At 43.7% G+C, this 21,508-nt stretch overlaps 1 protein-coding gene across 1 annotated transcript in view; it reads left to right on the top strand.

Moving 5' to 3' along the window:
* Psmd11 (proteasome 26S subunit, non-ATPase 11) overlaps positions 1 to 20,207 on the top strand; it is a 38,373-nt gene extending 18,166 nt beyond the window's left edge. The window contains exons 6-14 of the mRNA XM_059271331.1: positions 6,894 to 7,088; positions 11,018 to 11,162; positions 12,930 to 12,990; positions 14,802 to 14,864; positions 17,120 to 17,245; positions 17,703 to 17,738; positions 17,956 to 18,007; positions 18,473 to 18,615; positions 18,735 to 20,207. Of these exons, the coding sequence (XP_059127314.1) occupies positions 6,894 to 7,088; positions 11,018 to 11,162; positions 12,930 to 12,990; positions 14,802 to 14,864; positions 17,120 to 17,245; positions 17,703 to 17,738; positions 17,956 to 18,007; positions 18,473 to 18,615 (821 nt within the window). The 3' untranslated portion in view covers positions 18,735 to 20,207. The remainder of the gene's footprint in view (positions 1 to 6,893; positions 7,089 to 11,017; positions 11,163 to 12,929; positions 12,991 to 14,801; positions 14,865 to 17,119; positions 17,246 to 17,702; positions 17,739 to 17,955; positions 18,008 to 18,472; positions 18,616 to 18,734) is intronic.
* Positions 20,208 to 21,508: the final 1,301 nt, after the last annotated feature.

A 21,508-nucleotide genomic window follows, 5' to 3' on the forward strand; every position in this document is an offset into this window, starting at 1 on the left:
ATTTACTTTTATGCATATCAGTGTTTAGCCTGCATGTATGTATGTATGTATATATGTGTGCATGACTATGGATGGTGTAAGTCACCATGTGTATACTGGGACTTCTGCAAGAACAGCAAGTGTTCTTAACCACTGAACCATCTTTCCAGTTCCAATTCCCACCTCCTCTTTTTGAGACAGGTTCTCATAAGTTCAGGCTCCTCCTGCTTTACCCATCCCCCTTTTGCTGGGATTACAGGCATGTGGTAACGTGCATGTCTCTACTTGCTCTTTATAATAAGATCCCATTTCCCTTATGATTTATTAAGTTAAAAATATTGGCAGTATTGAATGTTTATCCTGCAAAAATGTCAATTCCATTTATTTACTTTTTTTTTTTTTTTTTTTTTTTTTTTTTGTTTTTCGAGACAGGGTTTCTCTGTGTAGCTTTGCGCCTTTCCTGGATCTCGCTCTGTAGACCAGGCTGGCCTCGAACTCACAAAGATCCTCCTGCCTCTGCCTCCCAAGTGCTGGGATTAAAGGCGTGTGCCACCACCGCCCGGCTTTATTTACTATTTTTAAATTTATATATATATATATATATATATATATATATATATATATATACACACATATATATATATGTATTTGGAGGCAGGGTTTCTCTGTATGTCCTGGCTGTCTTGGAACTTGCCTTGTAGACCAGGCTGGTGTGTTTTTCACAAAATCTCAATCATTTTATTTCATCAGTAAAGACTCGGGAGCCAGATCTTGGGGTGAAAGCCTGCAAGTTCACACCCAATTCACCTTTCCTCCTCTACTGTCATTCCGGAAAGAGACCAAAAGAATACCCCTCCCTTCTCCCTCCTGTGTGTCTCTTTCTCCCTCCGTCCTTCAGACTCCCTCTTACTCTCTGATTTTTTCTTGTTCACTTCCTGTCAGCTGGTTGCTTGCTCCGCCTCTTGACCTATGGTTGACTTTATTTAATCCTGTTTATAATATTCAAGCAGAAAGCTCTTGGATTAAAGGTATGTGCTAGGGCTGAGCCTCACCACAACCAGAAACAGGTTTTTCCAGTAAATAACACAATCTCAGGGTTCACAGTGTGATCAAATATCTTGCAACAGGCTGGCTTTGAACTCCACCTGCCTCTGCCTCCCAAACGCTGGGATTAAAGGTGTATGCCATCTTGGCTGGCCTATTTATGTATGTATGTATGTATGTATGTATGTATGTATGTATTTATTTGTTTATTTGTTTATTTGTTTATTTATTTATGAATGACATGGGTTTCTCTGTTTAGCCCTGACTGTCTTGGAACTTGCTCTGTAGACTAGGCTGGCTTCAAACTCAAGAGTTCTGCCTGCCTCTGCATCTCAAGTGCTAGAATTAAAGGCATGTGCTACCATGTCTGGCCAACAGGTTTTAAGGAGATAGTAGTTTTTTTTGTTTTTTTTTAAGCTAGCTTTAGTGAGATATAATTCAGATTCATAACATATCTCTCTGTGTGTGTTTGTGTGTATAAGTGCCAAAGGTCAATCTTGGGTGTTGTTTCTCAGGATTGTATAATTTTTTTTTTTTTTCCTGGAGACAAGGTCTTGTGGAGCTCTAGCTGGCCTAAAACTTTTCTATGTAAAGTAGGTAGGCTGGCCTCAACTCAGAAGATCCACACCTGTCTCTGCCTCTGCCTTCCGAGTGTTAGAACTAAAGGTGTGTGGTACCATACCTGGCTTCATCTTGTTTTTGAGACAGGGACTTGGAGCTCATTGATTAGGGTACACTGGCTGACAGGTGAGCCCCTGGGATCCTCCAATCTCTGCCTCTCCAACACTGGGATTAGAAGTGTGTGTCATAGCCGGGCGGTGGTGGCGCACGCCTTTAATCCCAGCACTCGGGAGGCAGAGCCAGATGGATCTCTGTGAGTTCGAGGCCAGCCTGGGCTACCAAGTGAGTTCCAGGAAAGGCACAAAGCTACACAGAGAAACCCTGTCTCGAAAAACAAAACAAAACAAAACAAAAAAAAAGAAGTGTGTGTCATCATGCCTCGATTTTTACATTGTTCTGGACTCTGGGGGTTGAACTTAGGTTCTCAAGTTTGTGTGGCAAGCACTTTATGAATTGAGTTAGTCCCATCTCCCAAAATTCACCTTCCATAGTTAAATAATTCAGCAGGTTTTTTTGTTTGTTTGTTTGTTTGTAAAAAGTATATTCACTAAGTTGTGCAATGATCACTACTAATTTCAGAACATTTCCATCACTTCAGAAAGAAGCCATCAGCTGTCACTATTCATTAATTCTTCATTCCTCTCCCCATTTTCCAAACCCTGGACAACTACTATTTGCTTTCTGTACAGATCATCCTGTTTGGGGCAGTTCATATGAATGGAGTCATATAATAGGTGGTCATCTTTTGCTTTGCATAATGTTCTCAGTATTCACCCATGTTATCACATGTCAGTTGCTAAGTAATTAATTGTCCCATGGATGTAGTGTGTATGTGTTTTCCCATGAGTGTATATGCATATGTGTGGAGGCCAGAGGTGTCTTCCTCAATCATTGTCCACGTTAGTTTTGAGACAAGGTCTCTCACTGAGTGTAGGTGTTCGTGGTTTAGCTAGACTTGATGGCCACTGAATCCAAGGGATCCTTTTACCTCTCTCTTCCAGTAACCTTTTACTTGGGTACTGGGGGTCTAAGCTTATGTTAGTGTGGAAGCCTTTACAACTGAGCAGTCTCCTCAGCCCATGGCTGTAGCATATTCATCATTTGACAGACTTTTGTTCCCTTCCCTTTTTGTTACTAGAATACTGCTGTTTCACATGAACCCGTTTTTATTTTGAATACTGGCCTCCAAGTGGGGTTACTGGGTTAACTGACAGCTATAGTTTTTTGAAGAGCAATCAAGCTGTTTCCCAAGTGGCAGAAACATCCTCATCAATACTATCTTTTATTATAGTTTTCTTTATGTATATAAAGTAGGATTTCCTTATGGTTTTGCATTTTTTAAAAGATGTATTTATTTATTATGTATACAGTGTATCCCTGCAGGCCAGAAGAGGGCACCAGATCCTATTACATATGGTTGTGAGCCACCTTGTGGTTGCTGGGAATTGAACTCAGGACCTCTGAAAGAACAGCCTGTGCTCCTTAACCTCTGAGCCATCTCTCCAGACCAGTTTTGCATTTCTTTTTCTTTTTTTAAAATATATTTTATTTTACTTTTATGTGCATTTGTGTTTTTGCCATGGGTGTGGGGGTCCCCTGAAACTGGAGTTACAGACAGGTGTGAGCTGCCATGTGGGTGCTGGGAATTGAACTCAGGTCCTCTAGAAGAAGAGTCAGCGCTCTTAACCCCTGAGCCATCTCTCCAGCCCCAGTTTTGCATTTCTGTTTTTTTTTTTTGGTTTTTGGAGACAGGGTTTCTCTGTGTAGCTTTGTGCCTTTCCTGGAACTCACTTGGTAGCCCAGGCTGGCCTCGAACTCACAGAGATCTGCCTGGCTCTGCCTCCTGAGTGCTGGGATTAAAGGCGTACGCCACTACCGCCCGGCTAGTTTTGCATTTCTTTAATGATAAAGAATGTAGAGCATCTTTACATGAGAAGTATCTATTCAGATCATGTATGTGGCATCTGTGTTAGCAGATATGTGGCGGTCAGAAGACAGTCCAAGAAAGTCAGTTCACATGTGTATGTGTATTCATTTGTTTGTGCATGTGTGTGCGGGTTTGTGAACAAACACATGTATGTGATGGGTGCAGAGTTTGACACTGGGAATCTTTCTCAATTGCTTTGCACCTTATATGCTGAGGGAGGGTCTCTCACCTGAACCTAGAGCTTTTGGATTCAGCTTAGGAATTCCCTGTTTCTACCTACCAAGTCTGGTTATAGGCGTGAACCAACGTGCCTGATGAATTTTTTTATTTTATTGATGGTATCCTTAAGTTTTGTGCCAGCAAATGGCCCAGCAGGTAGAGGTGCTTGCTTGCAGGCCTGAGGACCATGAGGTAGCAGGTGAGAACTGACTACCAGGAGTTGTCCTCTGACTTCCACATGCCTGCTGTGGCACGGCTGGGCCTGGGCACGTGCATGCGCATGTGCGCACAGTAAATAAAGTTCACTTAAATTATAATGGCATCCTATTTATCCATTTTACTTTCTTTTGTTGCTTATCTTTTTTTTTTTTTTAAACTTCCATTCTTTTTTTTTTTTTAAGATTTATTTATTATGTATACAGTGTTCTGTCTGCATATGTCCTTGCAGGCCAGAAGAGGGCACCAGATCTCATTACAGATGGTTGTGAGCCACCATGTGGTTGCTGGGAATTGAACTCAGGACCTCTGGAAGAGCAGTCGGTGCTCTTAACCTCTGAGCCATCTCTCCAGCCCCCCCTTTTTTTTTTTTAAATTTATTTATTATGTATACAAGTATTCCACCTGCATGTATGCAGGCAGGCCAGAAGAGGGCACCACATCTAACTACAGATGGTTGTGAGCTACCATGTGGTTGCTGGGAATTGAACTCAGGACCGCTGGAAGAGCAACCACTGCTCTTAACCTCTGAGCCATCTCTCCAGCCCCTTGTTGCTTATCTTATTGGTACAAAATTAATATAAACTTGTAGCTAGAGTTTTCCTGCCTGGCCCACAGTCAGGACAAATCTCTCTCACCTGCCAGTCCCACGGCCGCTCAGACCCGACCAAGTAAACACAGAGACTTATGTTGCTTTCAAACTGTATGGCCGTAGCAGGCTTCTTGCTAACTACAGCTCAAATTAATCCATTTCCATTAATCTATGCCTTGCCACATGGCTCGTGGCTTACCGGCATCTTCACAAGCTGTTCCTCATCGTGGTGGCTGGCAGTGTCTCTCTGACTCAGCCTTCCACTTCCCAGCTTTATTCTCCTCCTTGCCCCGCCTATACTTCCTGCCTAGCCAACGGCCAATCAGTGTTTTATTGATTAATTAGCAACACATTTGCCATACATCCCACAGCATAAACTCATTAGTTGTCTCTCTTTCTTTTTGAGACAAGGTCACACTATGTAGTCTTGGGTGGCCTGAACTTAGAGATCTGCCTACTTCTGCTTTCCCAGTGCTGGGATTAAAGGTGTACCACTACACGGCTCTGTTTTAGAGGCTTTATAGTTGTAGTTCGTTCGTTCGTTCGTTCGTTCGTTCGTTTGTTCTTTCCTTCCTTCCTTCCTTCCTTCCTATTTTGATATAAGATCTCACTATGGGGGCTGGAGAGATGGCTCAGCGGTTAAGAGCACTGACTGTTCTTCCAGAGGACCCGGATTCAATTCCCAGCACCCACATGACAGCTTATAACTGTCTGTAACTCCAGTGCAGGCAAAACAACAATGCACATGAAATAAAATAAATAAATTAAAAAAAAAAAAAAGATCTCACTATGTAGCCCATGTTGGTCTGGAATTAATTATATAACCCAGTCTGGCCTCATGCTCATATTCCTGTTTCAGCCTCCTAAGTGTTACAGTCACAGGCATGCATCATAGTTTTAGTTCTTATATTTAGGCCTTTTATGCATATGACGTTAATTTTTATGCATGGTGTATAAATGTTAGTCTCTTCTGAGATGGAGAAATCAAGTGTATTTGGAGAATATTGGCATATATAAAACTCTTTCCTCCCCCATGAGCCCTTGTACCCTGATTTCTTTCTGTTTTAGCTGGTTGAGGCAGTTTCTCCCCATGTAGCCCAGTCAGGCCTTAACCTTGTTACCATTCTGTCGGAGCCCTCCAGGTTCTGAGATACGGCCATGCCTTCCACATACCTGCTTCCAGTGCTTCTCACACACAGTCCTTTGAGTGCTGGATGGGGAGAGTCTCACTGTAAATCTTAGGAGTCAGTGGATAGGACTCTTAGCTACAGTGTTGTGGTTAGAATAAGAGCTTCAGAGATACGTAGTTTTCTTTTGAAAGTACATTAGAGGAAAATTTAATTCTTGTGTGGGCTGTAAAGGTAACCTGTATGAGTTTCGGAGCATTTCTTTATTACTGCTGTTATGAGTGGAGAGTGAAATTTTATGGTATTATCATGTTCAAGATTAAGGCTAACAAGGGAATCTAGACAAAATGCTAGCTCCAATGCATGTGGTTACAGAAGGACCATTGGAGGCTTGTAAGCTTCTGGCTTAGGTGAGAAAATGGGAGCCCCAGGTTCAGGAAGAGACCTTGCCTCAAAGAAATCTGCAGGAAGTGGTAGAGGAGGACACCTGATGTCCTCTTTTTGTCTCTGCACAGAGACCTACCTGTACATACATGTGCATATATAGTCACAAAGACATACAATCACAAATTTAAAACTTTTTTTTTAAATAAGAAAATCACGTGTATGAATGCTTGTCTGCATGTGTATATATATGTACCACGTGTGTTTGCATGGTGCCCAGTTGTCCAAAGGAGGGCATTGGATCCCCTGGAACTGGAGCTACAGATGGTTGTGAACCACCATGTAGGTCTTGGTATTTGAATTAGGTTGTCTGCCAGGGCAACCAGTGTTCTCAACCTCTGAACCATCTCTCCAGCCCGAAATAAACCTTCTTTAGGGAAAAAAGAGGCTGGAGTGGCAGCTCACACACACCTTTAGGCTAGCTTGGTCTTCATGGTGAGTTCCAGGCCATCCAGAGCTGTATAGTAAGACACTATCTTAAAAGAAAACAAGGAGGAATGCCAGGCGGTGGTGGTGCACACCTTTAACCCCAGCACTCAGGAGGCAGAGGCAGGTGGATCTCTGAGTTTGAGGCCAGCTTGGTCTACAGAGCAAGTTCCAGGACAGCCAGAGCTACACAGAGAAAGGCTGTCTCAATTCCCCCCCCCCCCCAAAAAAAAAAAGGGTGACGGTGGTAATAAGGCTAACAAACAGATGGATATATGTATATTTTCTCCTTTTCCAGGTTCTCAGCTGCTACGGGAGTTGAAAAAGATGGATGATAAAGCCCTCTTGGTGGAAGTACAGCTTTTAGAAAGCAAAACATACCATGCTTTGAGTAATCTGCCGAAAGCCCGAGCTGCCTTAACCTCTGCTCGAACCACAGCCAATGCCATCTACTGCCCCCCTAAATTGCAGGCTACCTTGGACATGCAGTCAGGTAAGAGGCATAAGGGTACATAGGATGCATTTCCTTAGCCCTTGCCGCCTTATCTTAATGGGTGAAAGGAACGGGGTGGGTGGGGTGGGTGGGGTGGGTGGGGTGGGGCGGGGCTGAAGCTGGGAAACAATTGGCTGATTTAACAGACTAGAAGGCCACTTTTCTAACCAGCTTCTTCCTATTAACTGCCTTAAATAATGAAGAACCTAGTTATCAGTGCTTGTCTAGGCAACCTGGCTGTCTGAGCCATCCATACCTTAGGGGTCTCACTTAATTTATCACTTAGTCACTTACTAAGAATAGTAGCATTTGTCTTCCAGACTGGCCTACCTTATGTGTGTTTACCAAATCTAGTCTCTTGGAGACTTTTGGAAGATTGTAGGATTTTTTGAATGGGCCTCATGTCAGGACTGTTGGAAGATAATCTTAATTTCAGATGTTCTGTCTTTACACTTGAACCTTGTGTGCAAATGCCTATGCATCCTTCTAGATCCAGTTTAGCTGTCTCTTCTGCAGACTTCCTTTGTTCATTCTTTGTTTTTTACACAGGGTCTCATTGTGTAGCTCTGGAACCAGGTTGGCCCTCAGCTCACAGACTCACCTCTGCTGCCTCCCCTGTTTTTGCTTTTGAACTAATTTACCAAAATATAGTTTTAAAATTTTTTTTAAGGATTTATTTTTATTTTACATGAATGGGTGTTTTGCCTGCATGTATGTATATGTACTTCATATGTGCCTGGTGGCCAAAGAGGCCAGAAGAGGGCACCAGATCTCATTACAGATGGTTGTGAGCCACCATGTGGGTGCTGGGAACTGAATCCAGGTTCTCTGCAAGAACAGGTGTTCTCTCCAGTTCCCCAAAATCTGATCTCTTGTACACACTATCATACTAAGATCCATAGGAGCCTTGTCTGTATATTTTCTGCTTGGCACTTGGAAGGCTCCCTTTAATGTTGATGTTGAATGACTAGGTTTTTGCTTCTAAAAGTAAACATATTCAGGCTGGAGAGATGGCTGAGCAGTTAGGAGTGCATTGGGCAGCCTGTAATTCAGCTCTAGGGAATTTGATGTCATCTTTTGGCCTTTCTGGGCATCTGCACAAACACTCAGATACATAAATAAATGAAAAAATAAATCTGAAAAAAAAAAAGTAAACATATGCCAACAATAATACTTCTCTTGCTAATGTTTTCAAGAAAACAGCATATTTGTTTTTGGGGCCTTGTTTTCTCTTCCCTCTCTCTCTTCCTCCCTCCCTCCCTCCCTCCCTTCCTCCCTCCTTCCCTCCCTTACTTTTTAAAGGTAATGTCCTGCATTATAGTCTCTGCTGGCTTTGAACTTGGAATTCTTCCTCAGCCTCCTGAGTGCTGGGGTTATAAGCATGTAACCCTATTGTGCCCTGGTCACTTTTCCCCCACAACCAGATTTATTGGACTGACTTATTCTGCCCTATTGGTATACTGGGAAATATAGGGGAAATTCTGATATTCATTAAGCTTGACAGTTTTAGCAGTTTGTTGTATCTTTCTTCTTCTTCTTTTTTTTTTTTTTAAGATTTATTTAGCCGGGCGGTGGTGGCGCACGCCTTTAATCCCAGCACTCGGGAGGCAGAGCCAGGTGGATCTCTGTGAGTTCGAGGCCAGCCTGGGCTACCAAGTGAGTTCCAGGAAAAGGCGCAAAGCTACACAGAGAAACCCTGTCTCGAAAAACCAAAAAAAAAAAAAAAAAAGATTTATTTAGAGCTGGGCAATTGGGCAGTGGTGGCACACACCTTTAATCCCAGCACTGGAGAGACAGAGGAAGGTGGATCTCTGTGAGTTTGAGACCAACCTAGTCTGCAGAGTGAGTTACGGGACAGTTAGGGCTATTAAAAAGAGAAACCCTGTCTCAAAAAACAAAAACAAACAAAAAGATGTATTTAGTTCTATTTTATGTGTATGGGTGTTTTGCCTGCGTGTATAATCTATGGACCACATGTGTGTCTGGTGTCCACGGAGGCTAGAAGAGGGTGTTGGATCCTCTAGAACAGGAGTTACACATGGTTGTGAGCTACCATGTGTATTCAGGGTCTTGGACTCAAGTCCTCTGGAAGAGCAGTGAGTGCTCTGAACTGTCTCTGCAGCCCCAGTTGTTGTGTCTTGAGGGAGTGTTCGTTGGCGGGAGAGGGGTGTATGTTTTCCTATAGGCCTCTTTAGGTAAGAACTGTTAATAGAAGGATTTGACTCTTCCCTCAAGGTAGGAGACTTTGGGTAAGGTTATAGGTAAAGATAGAGGTCCTTAGTTAAAGGTTAAGCCGGGAGTTTACAGCCACTGTGCATTGGGTCCCAGGTGCTACAGGTGAAACTGATTTTCTGGGGTCAAGTTTGAGCAGCTTCATCCTTTTACTCTCATCTGCTAAGTGCTTTTATATCTTGATCTGAAGAGTGTACTGTGGTAGATGGGTGGGGTCGAGGTCTTTAATGTTACAAAGGGGAGTTAAGCTAATGTTAAGAGAGAAGTGCTTCTTAGTCTGTGGGGTACTGATGTCCATGTCATTTCAGATGAGAGTAGGGGGGATGTAGTCATTTCAACCAACATTAAGCTCACCAGGAGCAACCGAATTGGGATGAACTTCGATATTAGCCTAAAGAGACACTGGTTAGCCATGTGCAGCTGCTTATGGATTGATACACTGATTGCGTATAGGCAGAAGCACATCCAAAAATGAGGTATATTTGAAAGGAAAGTAATAAACATGTTGGGGAAGATTACCAATTAGGAAAGCTGCTTCAGTATGAAAATTCTAAATTTAGCTAGGTGTGGTAGCACACACTTTTAGTCCCAGCATTGGAGGTAGAGGGAGCCTGCCTGATCTACATAATGAGCTCCAGGACAGCCAGAGCTACATAGTAAGACCCTGCCTCAAAAAATTAAACAAAAAAAAAATAAAGACAAAACTCAGCATAGAAAAGGCTACGTTGCCGGGCGGTGGTGGCGCACGCCTTTAATCCCAGCACTCGGGAGGCAGAGCCAGGTGGATCTCTGTGAGTTCGAGGCCAGCCTGGTCTCCAAAGCGAGTTCCAGGAAAGGCGCAAAGCTACACAGAGAAACCCTGTCTCGAAAAACCAAAAAAAAAAAAAAAAAAAAAAAAAGAAAAGGCTACGTTAATGATTATTTTTTGTTTTGTTTTGAGACAGGGTTTCTGTATGTAGCCCTGGCTATCCTGGAACTTGCTCAGTAGACCAGGCTAGCCTCAGACTCCGAGATCAACCTGCCTCTTCCTCCCAAGTGCTGGGGTTAAAGGCATGTGCCACTAACACCTGGCATGATTCTTCTTTTTTATTTTAATTTGTTGCTTTGCTTTTGAGCTACAATCTCATAAAACCCAGAATGGCCTTGAAATTGGTTTGTAGCTGAGGATGACCTTGAACTTGTGATCTTCCTGTTTCTACCTCCAAGTGCTAGGATTACAGATGTTTGACACCATGTCCAGTTTATTCAGTGCTGGGGCTTGAACACAGGGCTTTGTATGTGCTAGTCGAGCATTTTACTAATTGTACTATATCCCAGCCCAGAGTTGATGTTATTAATTGAGGTCATTCATGTGTGGGTCAGTTCACTGGCATGTGCAGGTGATACCATGGAGGCTAAACATTTGTTCCAGTGGTAGTAGGAATAGGTGGTAAGAAGCATAGGGAAGACAATACAGTGTGTGGTTTCTAGGGCTCCTTTTGAATTGGGTCTCTTACTCCTTTGGGAATTTAAAAAAAGTGGTACTGAGCAGAGGCCAGAGACCTGGGGCTCTACTGTAAGCTCTTAGGAGCTGGCTGTGACTGGGCAGTTTCTTTGTTTTCACTTGATGCTGTTGGGGTCAGTTTCTAAGGCTTTTTACAGCTCTCCTATGGCTCTGCTATTTTATATGGTTTTTCTTCTCTCATTTCTCTGTCCAGGCATTATTCATGCAGCAGAGGAGAAGGACTGGAAAACTGCTTACTCATACTTCTATGAGGCATTTGAAGGCTATGACTCCATTGATAGCCCCAAGGCTATCACATCTCTGAAGTACATGTTGTTGTGCAAAATCATGCTCAACACGTAAGTGTACATTAACCAAGTCTGTGCTATAGCGGGGATGGCTTGGGCAGGGAGTTTGGCCACTTACAGATGCAACTCTAGCTGCAGGCTGTGGAGCCAGTTGACATAGAGTGGGTGGTCAGAAGTGTTCCACATCTCTTTTGCTTGTTAGTGTTTCAGACAGATTTTAGAAACTGCTTAACTGAGCCGGGAGGTGTGGCGCACGCCTTTAATCTCAGCACTAGGGAGTCAGAGGCAGGTGGATCTCAGTGAATTCGAGGCCAGCCTGGTCTACAAAGCAAGTTTCAGGACAGCCAGGGCTGTTACACAGAGAAACCCTATCTCAAACAAAACAAAACAAACAAAAAAACAAAAACGAGAGAGAGAGAGAGAGAGAGAGAGAGAGAGAGAGAGAGAGAGAGAGAGGAAGGAAGGAAAGAAAAGAAAGAAAGAAAGAAAGAAAGAAAGAAAGAAAGAAAGAAAGAGAAAGAAAGAAAGAAAAATTACTTAACTGGGAAATTTTCTTTGGAGAATTTCTCACTCAAATATTCTGTCCTCACAGGTATTGAGCATAGGACAGAGCTCAGGAAATAGCTGATAGGCCAGTGTTAGTCAACTGGCCACCCAGAATGGGGAACATGGAGCCCAGTAAATATTTGAAAAAGTGGACGATAAAAGGCATGATAATAAACCGTGGTAGGGACTGAACCCTATGTCCCTAACCTAGGGTTGTGATTTTAAAATTTTCTTAATTGTATATTTGTATTTATTATTGTTACTGTTGTTGCTGTTGTTATTATCATTATAATTATTATTTGAGGGGGTATTTCAGGGGACACAGGATCTCATGTTGCCCAGGTTGGCATTATCTTTTTTTTTTTCCTTTCCACTGGCCTCAAACTCATAGAGATCTACTTCCTTCCTAGATGCAGGAATAAAGGCGTGTGCCACCACCTCCCGGCCTTAACTTTTTTTAAAATATATTTTTGAAATTTGTTTTTATTATATTGTACATGTTTCTTTGCACATGTGTTTCTCCTGAATGTATATCTGTGTACCACTTGGATGCGTGGTGTCCAGAAGGCCAGAAGAAGGCATCAGATCTCCTGAAACTGGAGTTAGAGATACCTATGAGCATCCGTGTAGGTGCTGGGAATTGAACTCAGGTCCTTTGCAAGAGCAACAAGTGCTCTTAACAACTGAACCATTTCTCCAGCCCTGGTCTTAACTTTTTATGTTGATGGCACATTTCTGTTGTTTAAAGTGTTGGAATTGCTTCCCAGTGCTGGAAAGTAAACCCAGGGCTTAAGGTATGCCAGGCAAACACTACCAACTGAGCTACATCCCAGCCCCAGGGTTGTGCTTTCACAAGACCCGTTATGCTGAGATTTGACTCAGACTTACTATTCTGCCTGTTATTTTTGGAGGTGGGGGTGGGATTCAGTTGGTCTTTTTTTTTTTTTTTTTTTGCGATAAGATCTTACTATGTAGTCCAGGCTGGCCTTGAACTCATAGAGATCTGCCTGCCTCTGCCTCCATAAGTTATATACTACCACACTCAGCTGCCCTCTTTAATTTTGGGAGGTTTTTACTTTTCACTTTTAGCTTTGGCCAAGAGTGAAGAAAACCTGACTTCTGCAGTGTTGGGACATTTGGGTTTAGTTGATTTTTCAATGTGGATGAGTTTTCACAATGCAATTCTGGTAAATAGTTCACCTGTGATTAGAATTGTGATGTCCTGGAGTAGTTCACCAAATATATCTTTTTTTATTTTTTATTTTTTTGTAGCCCAGAAGATGTCCAGGCTTTGGTGAGCGGAAAGCTTGCACTTCGGTATGCAGGGAGGCAGGTAGGAAATATTGTGACTGCAATTCTATTCTGAGCCCAGCTTATTGTCAAATTCATGATGTTTGATGGGACCAGTGTTCTTCAGGTCTCCATCCTGCCTTCCTTACCCCTTGTCTTCCCTTAAGCTCACTTATTGGGCTTTCTTGAAGTAAGTGTTGAGCTCTGTTATAGACACAGGTAATTTGAGAGGCTTACAGAAATATATTGTAGCATTCGCTGGTAGGTTACAATTTGTCTTTGTCAGATCTTCCTGTTGTGAGTCTGGCTTGTAAATATAATGGGTGAATCTCACATCTTGATTCTCTTGAGTCAGAAGCCTGGTGAGATCTGGTACATGTGTGCTTGCAGGGAGGCCAAACTACGTGGTGTAAGAACTAGATTTTGAGTATTTCTCAGCTTATTATTTTCCCGTTCATACCATGAATTTGAGTATAGTTTAAAAGGTGGCCTTTGATAGTTGGTCATCCTTTTTTATATTTGAGTAGATATGAATGACTTTTTAGAGCACACAGTTGTAAGGATGATGTCTCAGATATTTGTCCTATCTGCTTTTTATTCTTAGGCTGTCGTAGTTAAATAAAAGCAGTCATTCTGAATAGTATAGTTGTTTCTAAACAATGAACAGATTAGCTATCTCCCTAAATCTGTGGAGTAAGTACTGTTAACAAAAACGGATTTCCTGTTTCTCTGTAAGTGATCCTAATTGGTTTTTCCTTCACTAAAAGTTTCGAGTCAGTTTAGTTCTGATGTTGGGACTACTGGCTTTTATGTAGACACTTTTCTTGTAAGAACTGGAGTTGAAGCCAGGCGTGGTAGCGTACGCCTTTAATCCCAGCATTAGGGAGGCAGGGGGGGTAGGCAGATCTCTGAGTTCTAGGCCAGCCAGGGCTATATAGTAAGACAAAACAAAACAAAACAAAACAAAAAACCCAAAAAACAAAAACAAAAAAACAACCAAAAAATAAAAACAAAATAACAAACTGGAGTTGTAAAGTTGAGACAGGATCTGTAAGTATTCAGAAAAAGGAAAGGTAGCTAAGAATGGTGGACGAAGATTTTGAACTTTGGTCATTATTATGCTGGAGACAAACTGCTCCTGACAGCCCTGTGCCATTTAGTCTGCCACTAGACCTACTATCCTTACTCATGACACAAGGAGCTGCCTCTGTTACCTTGTGCCTCAGTGACAGCTTTCCAAAGAAGCCAGGCTGATCTAGAAAGATGGGTGCTGGGGGAGACTTTTGATAGTTGGAGGGACCCTTTCATAACCAAGTTAGAAGCTTCTCTTGGTTCTTTCACATTCAGTTTTGGCATGATACAGGGTTTTAATATTCAGGTGTGATGTGTGAACTATTCATGCCTGAACCCCAGGTCGACCTCGCTCACTCACTCACTCAGTGTCTTGTATCAAAGCTAGCAGAGTGAACCGTGATAAAGCCCAGGGATTATCGGGTTTGTGGACAGAAAGAATTGGGTGGATGGGTGGATGTGGAGATAAGAAATCTTGGAGTAAGGAGAAAGAAATCACAGTTCTCTTGTTATTTTCTCTTTTAGCTTCATTCTCTAGAGAATCCTTATCCGGGTCTATCCTTTTGGGAAACTTCTATTTAAGTCACTTCACATTTCAAAGGGAAACTGGTTGGCATGCAGTGATATTCAGTACTTCTGGCTTTTCTTCCAAGGCCTCTTAAAAAGAGTGGTGGAGGGGATAAGTTATTGTTTTTATAACAGAAGGTGCTTATGAGACCTTGGGTATATGTGAACACGTAGGGTAGATCACTTTTATGATTTTTTTATTTTTTTAATTCTCAGACAGAAGCATTGAAATGTGTGGCTCAAGCTAGCAAAAACAGATCACTGGCAGATTTTGAAAAGGTGAGCATGGGTTGAATTGATGAGGAATGGGTGGAGAAGAAGGCCATTCAGCTGGGCAGTGGTATCATCCCAGCACTCGAGAGGCAGAGGCAGCGGAACTCAAAGGATCTCTGTGAGTTCGAGGCCAGCCTGGGCTATAGAGGGAGTTCCAGGAAAGCCAAGATTGTACATAGAGAAACCCTGTCTCAAAAAACAAAACCAAACAAAACCCCAAAAAAGTTGCAAAGATATTACATGTTGATTCCATGTGCTTTTCACCCAGAACCACATCAAAACCAGGAAATAGTTTTGTATAGTGAGTGGAGTGGAGTGTTGAGCTGTATTCAGTTCATTTATGTATACTTTTTAGTTTTAGGAGTTGTCATTTGGAGCTGGAGAAATGGTTCCCAGGTTAAGAGCACATGCTCTTACAGAGGACCTGAGTTCCATTCCCAGTACTCACACAGGGCAGCACATACCTCCTCTCTCTCTAGCCCAGGCATATCCTAACCCTCTGGACTGCGGGCACCTGCACTCGCGTGCATACACCTGCAGGTGCCCGGGCATGAGCGCGCGCGCGCGCGCACACACACATACACACACACACACACACACACACACACACACACACACACACACACTAAAGAAAAGTTGTCATTCAGTTTTGCACAATAAAGTTACTTACCTCTACTCTGTGGCAAAGTGGTAATTGGGGATGCCCAAACCACACAATAATCATGTCTTGTGGCCTAACTGTAGGCCTCGTTCTTCCACACAGAATAGCTGTGGGTATCCCAGGCCTGCTTTGTACTCTGTGAGCAAAAGAGAAGTTTTTGTTTTGTTTACTTGTCTTATTTTCATTTATTTATTTTTGGTTTTTTGGTAGACAAGGTTTCTTTGTGTAATAGCCCTGATTGTCCTGGAACTCACTTTGTAGACCAGACTGGCCGCAAACTCATAGAGATCTGCCTGCCTCTGCCTCTTGAGTGCTGGGATTAAAGATGTGCGATAGTATGCCTGGTACTTGGTTTATATTTTGAGAACTCAACAGCAGTCCTGCCTCATTGTCCCAAGTGAGGGGATTATAAGTGTGAGCCATTACCTAGCTCTCAGAGAGAAACTTAAGGATGATACTGTAGGCTTTCTTTTGCTCATTGGGAAGATTCAGAATGGGAGAAACACTTTTAAGCTTTAGGATGAGTCTTGTATCTTTTCTGAACTGATGTTCTCTTAGTCTGAGTTTAGTAATCAACTTAAAAACCAGACCTAACCAGCTAGGCGGAGGTGGCTCATGCCTTTAATCACTCAGGAGGCAGAGGCAGGCTGATCTCTATCTATAGAGTGAGTTCCAGGACAGCCAGGCTGTTACATGGAAAAACCCTAACTCAAAAAAAAAGAAACAAAAAAACCCAGACCTAGATCTGCAATAAGAACTATTGTAAAACTGGGCAGTGGTGGCGCACACCTTTAGTCCCAGCACTTGAGAGGCAGAGGCAGGTGGGACTCAGAGTTTGAGGTCATCCTGGTTTATACAGAGTTCCAAAACAGCCACAGCTGCATATTGAGACCCTGTTTCAAAAAACAATCTACCAAACAAAACAAAAACAAAAAACCAGACAAGGGCCACATGGCTTTGACCTTCCATGTTAGTCATTGTTTTATCGGCGCCTCCCTATTACTAGTTAGTATGATTTGTCTGTCTACTTCTTTTAGTACTGTAGAGCAGAGCCAACATGAGGCTGGGACATTGAAACCATTACTAAAGATAAATGGATCAGTTACTTTAAAATAGTCTATATTTTTGTCATAAACTGTTTGATGGAATACTTTTACTCATGGCTCTTCTGTGATCAGATACTTGGGAAACATTAAAGCAAAACAGAATGAGAAAGGCGTTTTGCTTCTTTTGCCTGCAGAGCCATATTGTACTGTTCTCACCAAGCTCCTAGGAGCTACTTGTCTAATTCAGCATTTTTCATTATTTAATCTCAGAATTCTTTGAAATATATGCTGAAAAATAGGTGTGCAGTTCATTTAGCCTCTAAGTAGAGTGTCTCGACTTACACGATTAAACTTTAGGACAGGAAGGTGGAGGCTTCATGCTTTAGTTGTTCATACCCTCCAGATCGCCCATATATGTACATGTACACACACACACACACACACACACACACACACACACACACACACACTCCTCAACCATAGACTTTTCAAGAGGCTAGGAATAGTGACTTTAAGGTATTGTGCCAGTCTCTGGTATGAGCTTTGTTTTGCAGGCCTTGACAGACTACCGGGCAGAGCTCCGGGATGACCCAATCATCAGCACACACTTGGCCAAGTTGTATGATAACTTACTGGAACAGAATCTGATCCGGGTCATTGAACCTTTTTCCCGAGTACAGGTAAGACTCTTCCTGGGAATTTTCTTAACAGTTTTGGGCTAGATGTTATAGCTGTAGCCACCTCCTTTTCCATATTTGCCCAAAATAGAAACTCACTTTCAAGGGTATGTCTGTTGGTAAGAGGCCACCAAGGGCTTGGACTTGTCTGGATGGGAAGTGAATCAAGGTGCTGGTGGGGTAGGAGGAGGTGCTGGTGGGGTAGGAGGCTGTGAGCTGGCCCTCCCTGTGCTTCTTGTAGTCACTGTCCACGTGGTCAGTGTTTTCTGTCTTTGGTTCAGGGGACAGGAGTACATTCTGTATAGTAAGGGCAGGGAAGTAGACAGAGCAGGACACTAAGCCAGACTCTGTGGCCCTCTCGCTTGAGCAGCCTTAACAGACACACCAGTTGTCTGTCTCTTTATTTTTTATATTGGAGATAAATTCAAACTTTCAATGTTGCTGTCTGTTTTTCTTTTAGATTGAGCACATATCTAGCCTCATCAAACTCTCCAAGGTAAGTTCTCAGGCCTGTTAGGTGGTGGGAGTGAGGGGAAGGTGGGGATGGAGGGTCGTCTTCTTTGTGGGGGAACTCCAGCTCAGAGCTGGAGTTGTGTTATTGCCATTTTGGTCCAATCCTTTTTTTGTAAGACTCATTCTTGCAAAACTTTCATGTCAGGCTGGTCTCTGATTAATGGATATTGGTCCCTTTAATCATATACTTTGATTTTTAGGCCGACGTGGAAAGAAAATTATCACAGATGATTCTTGACAAGAAGTTTCACGGTGAGTAAATGTCACATAGGAGGGCCTGGTCAGAATTTGAAGGATGTATCTTTAAAGCAGGGCTGAGTTTCTCTTGTGACAGTTCTTTGGAGCCCTGGCTCCCTTTGAAGAATGTGTAGGGGGATGGAGAGAGGATTCAGTAGTTAAGACACTTAATTGCTCTTGCAGAGGACCCGGGTTCAGTTCCCAGCACCCATACCGCAACTCACAACTGCCTGTAACTCTAGTTTCAGGGGATTTGACACCCTCTTCTGGCCTCCGAGGGTTCCTGCATGCACGTGTGCTCTGTCTACTCACACAGGCTCACACATATACACATTAAATCAATAATAGAGGTTTTTTAATAAAAGAAGTGAGAGTATGTATAGCAAATATGTGCTGGGAGAAAAGGAGACAGCTAGGGAGTGGGGTCCTTGGTTACTGTCTGTTGTCTCTTTTTACCTGGTTTGTTGCTGTTTCTTGCAGGGATTTTGGACCAGGGGGAAGGCGTCCTTATCATTTTCGATGAACCCCCAGTAGATAAAACTTATGAAGCTGCTCTGGAAACAATTCAGAACATGAGTAAAGTAGTGGACTCCCTCTACAACAAAGCCAAGAAGCTGACATAGGTGAGTGCTGGCCCCGGGACCCAGGGCCGGGCAGCGCTGTCTTCTGCCTGTCGACACTGACCACCACCTTCTGGTCCTCACGGCTTCCCCGATTGACACTGCTCTGTCTTCTCTTGCAGAGTTGGATCTGTAGCGGTCCTTTGGAGAGTGTGTGTGGCGGGAGAGTGACCCTTGGGGAGATGCTAGGAGATTCTTTTCTTTCTGTTCTACTTTTCGCTCGGAAAGTTTTTAACCTTCACTGGTGCATCTGTATCCGGCGATAGGCGGCCAGTTCTCCTGTAATCAGCACTGGCCAACATGGGAGTGGGGAAATTGCTTAAAAAAAAAGAAAAAAGAAAAAAAAAGATTCTAAATAAAAGGAAAAAGGCTTACACTACCTAAAGCTGTGCTCTCTGCCTCCTGGGAGAGGGCCGCAAAGCCAGGCACCCCACCAACCACTGGGGATCCTCATCCACCTGCTGGGCGCCACTTCTCCTCTTCAGAATCGGGTGTTTGCTGACCATCAAAAGCAACGACTTTTTATTCTGTTTGTACTGAACCAAAACAAACAACTGTGTATAGACTGCTGTTTTCTTTTTTATTTGAAACGAGGCGTTGGTGTTCTTTCCCTGCCTTCTGGCCCGTCCACCCTTCCCTCTCTGACATTGGCTCCAGCAGACTAGCTGAAGGGCCAGCTGTGGCACCACCACTACCACCGCAGTCCGGCTCTGCTCTGACCTGTCAAAGAATGGGAACAAGTCCAGGAGCTAGTGTCCACTACGGCCACACGGGTGCGCAGTGTGGGCCTCAGCCCTCAGGGTGCCTGCTGTGCATGTGGCTTCTTTAACACAGTAACTAGATTAGACATCCGTGTTTTCACCGTCCCCTCCCCCTTCCTCTCCTCTCCTCTCTGCTCTCTCTCACCCAGGAGACCATATCCTTTCTCTTTCCTCTAGAGGAGTTGGGCTGTCTGAACCCCACCTGCTGCTCTCCCGCCCTCGCCACCCTTCTTCCTGCTGTCAGATGGACCCATCCCTTTCCAAAACAGTGGACATCGGGAATGAGGCTGGGTGGGGTTTCTGTTTGTCCTTTTTTTGTTGGGGTTGAAGCACCCTCACGTCCCCTTCCCAGAATGTCTTTCTCTGCCTCTTAAGAGTGTGAGCCGACGACGGGGTGGCGCTGTCTTAGCATGCTTTCTTCCGGACGCAGTCCCCAGCAGGCCCCGACGCCTTTGCTGTCGCCACTGCGCCGTGTCCTTTCTCACCTCTGTCTTTCCTCTCTTCCTCCCTCCTCCTCCTCCTCCTTCCTGCTGGCCTCCTTTCTCTTTCTTTAGAACCTTTCTCAGATTATCCTTCCAGGTTTTGGTAATAGATTTCTATTTTGTAAAAGGATTTTGTTGTACCAGGTTTTGCATCTTCACTGAATCTGACTGGCTTTTATTTTCCTCTTCAAAATCAGGTTTTTGTTCTCAACCACCTTCTCTCCCCATCATGTCCAGTCACTGTTTTGGTTTTGGCACCATCAATATCAAATGTACAAACGGTTCTTGCTAACCAACACCAGGTATATCTGATGTTCAGATGAGTTCCAATAAAATAATTTTTTTTTCAAAAGGCGTCTTTTCTTGAATGCTGGAGGGTTTCCAAGCAAGTTCAAGCATTCCATGTGGCCCCTTCTGGCTTGGTCCGAGCTCTATTCATTACTTAATGAGAGTCTTGTAGCCATGCTGGGAGTCTGTATCTGGAGACCTTTGGCAGGAAAGTTGACCTGTCAGGGGTGAAGTCAGAAATGGAGCTCAGGTGTCTGTTGGGGCAGGAGGGCCAGTGAAGACACGTGGGCTTCATGTCTTCCAAGCCTGTCTGCTTATCTCCTTGTCTATGGGAGGTGCTAGGGTCTGATGGAGACGTGTAGGGCCAATGTCCCGACGGCCAGCCTTCTTTACAGTAGTGCTGTGGAATGTCCAACAGCTGTTTTCACACTGCCCTCAGACCCCAAGAGTGGGTCTTCTGAGGGACTCCGGCCTCGGGGGCACTGCCAACCCCCTCTCCAGTTTAGCAGTTTGCAGTCGTAGCTGCGTTCCTCTGTATAATTTTACTTTTAGAAAGTTTTGTTTCTATAAAGGACTTTAAAAATCCACATCCATGGGGATGTGGAGCTGGAGCAGGGTGGGGCAGGTTTCTCAGACCTAGGAAAAGCCCATGCAGCTCAGGACAGGAGCCCTCAGTGTGATGATTCCAGAGCTGCCCTGTCTGGCAGAGCTGCTAGGCATGTTCTGTCAGGCCCTGAAGTGAGGCTAGTTCAGACGGTAACCACAAACCATCCTTTAAAGGCTTAGTGTGAAAGAAGTGTTAAGCAGCTTACTAATTTTTATATATGCATCGGAATATTCGGGACATCTTGGATTAAATAAAATATATTAAAATTCACTTGTTCTTTACTTTTTTAATGTAATTATTAGAAAATAGCACATTACCCATGTGGCTGGTCAGTATGGCTCTCAGTAACCTCTGTTGGATTGTGCTGCACTGGACCATCATGGCTTGTGCCATGATTTCCCCTCCCAGGTCTCACATAGCCAGCTTAGCTTCCTCCCCACCCTCAAGGTCTGGCCATAGGTTGGCCTGGTTCTGGGCTGTCTAGCGGAGGGTCCCCATTTAGGCATTAGCCTTCAAGGTATTGGGGCTTTGTTGTGCATTAATGAGACTGCTCTGGAGAGTACCAGCCAAGAGGGCAAAGAGGGTTGCTCTGGTTCCCTGCCGTGTGCTGGTTACGTAATCTGTGCTGCTCAGAAGAGCCACTAGATGCTGCTCTATGCCCTCACAGGAAGTCTTCCTCAAGAACCAGGGTTCCAAAGCTCTTGGGTGGAACCCTCTCTGTACCCTCTGTCCTGGGGCTAACATGGGAAGTGGTATGT

The sequence above is a fragment of the Peromyscus eremicus genome, chromosome 8a (genome assembly GCF_949786415.1).
Source record: "Peromyscus eremicus chromosome 8a, PerEre_H2_v1, whole genome shotgun sequence".
In the NCBI taxonomy this organism is placed as follows: domain Eukaryota; kingdom Metazoa; phylum Chordata; class Mammalia; order Rodentia; family Cricetidae; genus Peromyscus; species Peromyscus eremicus.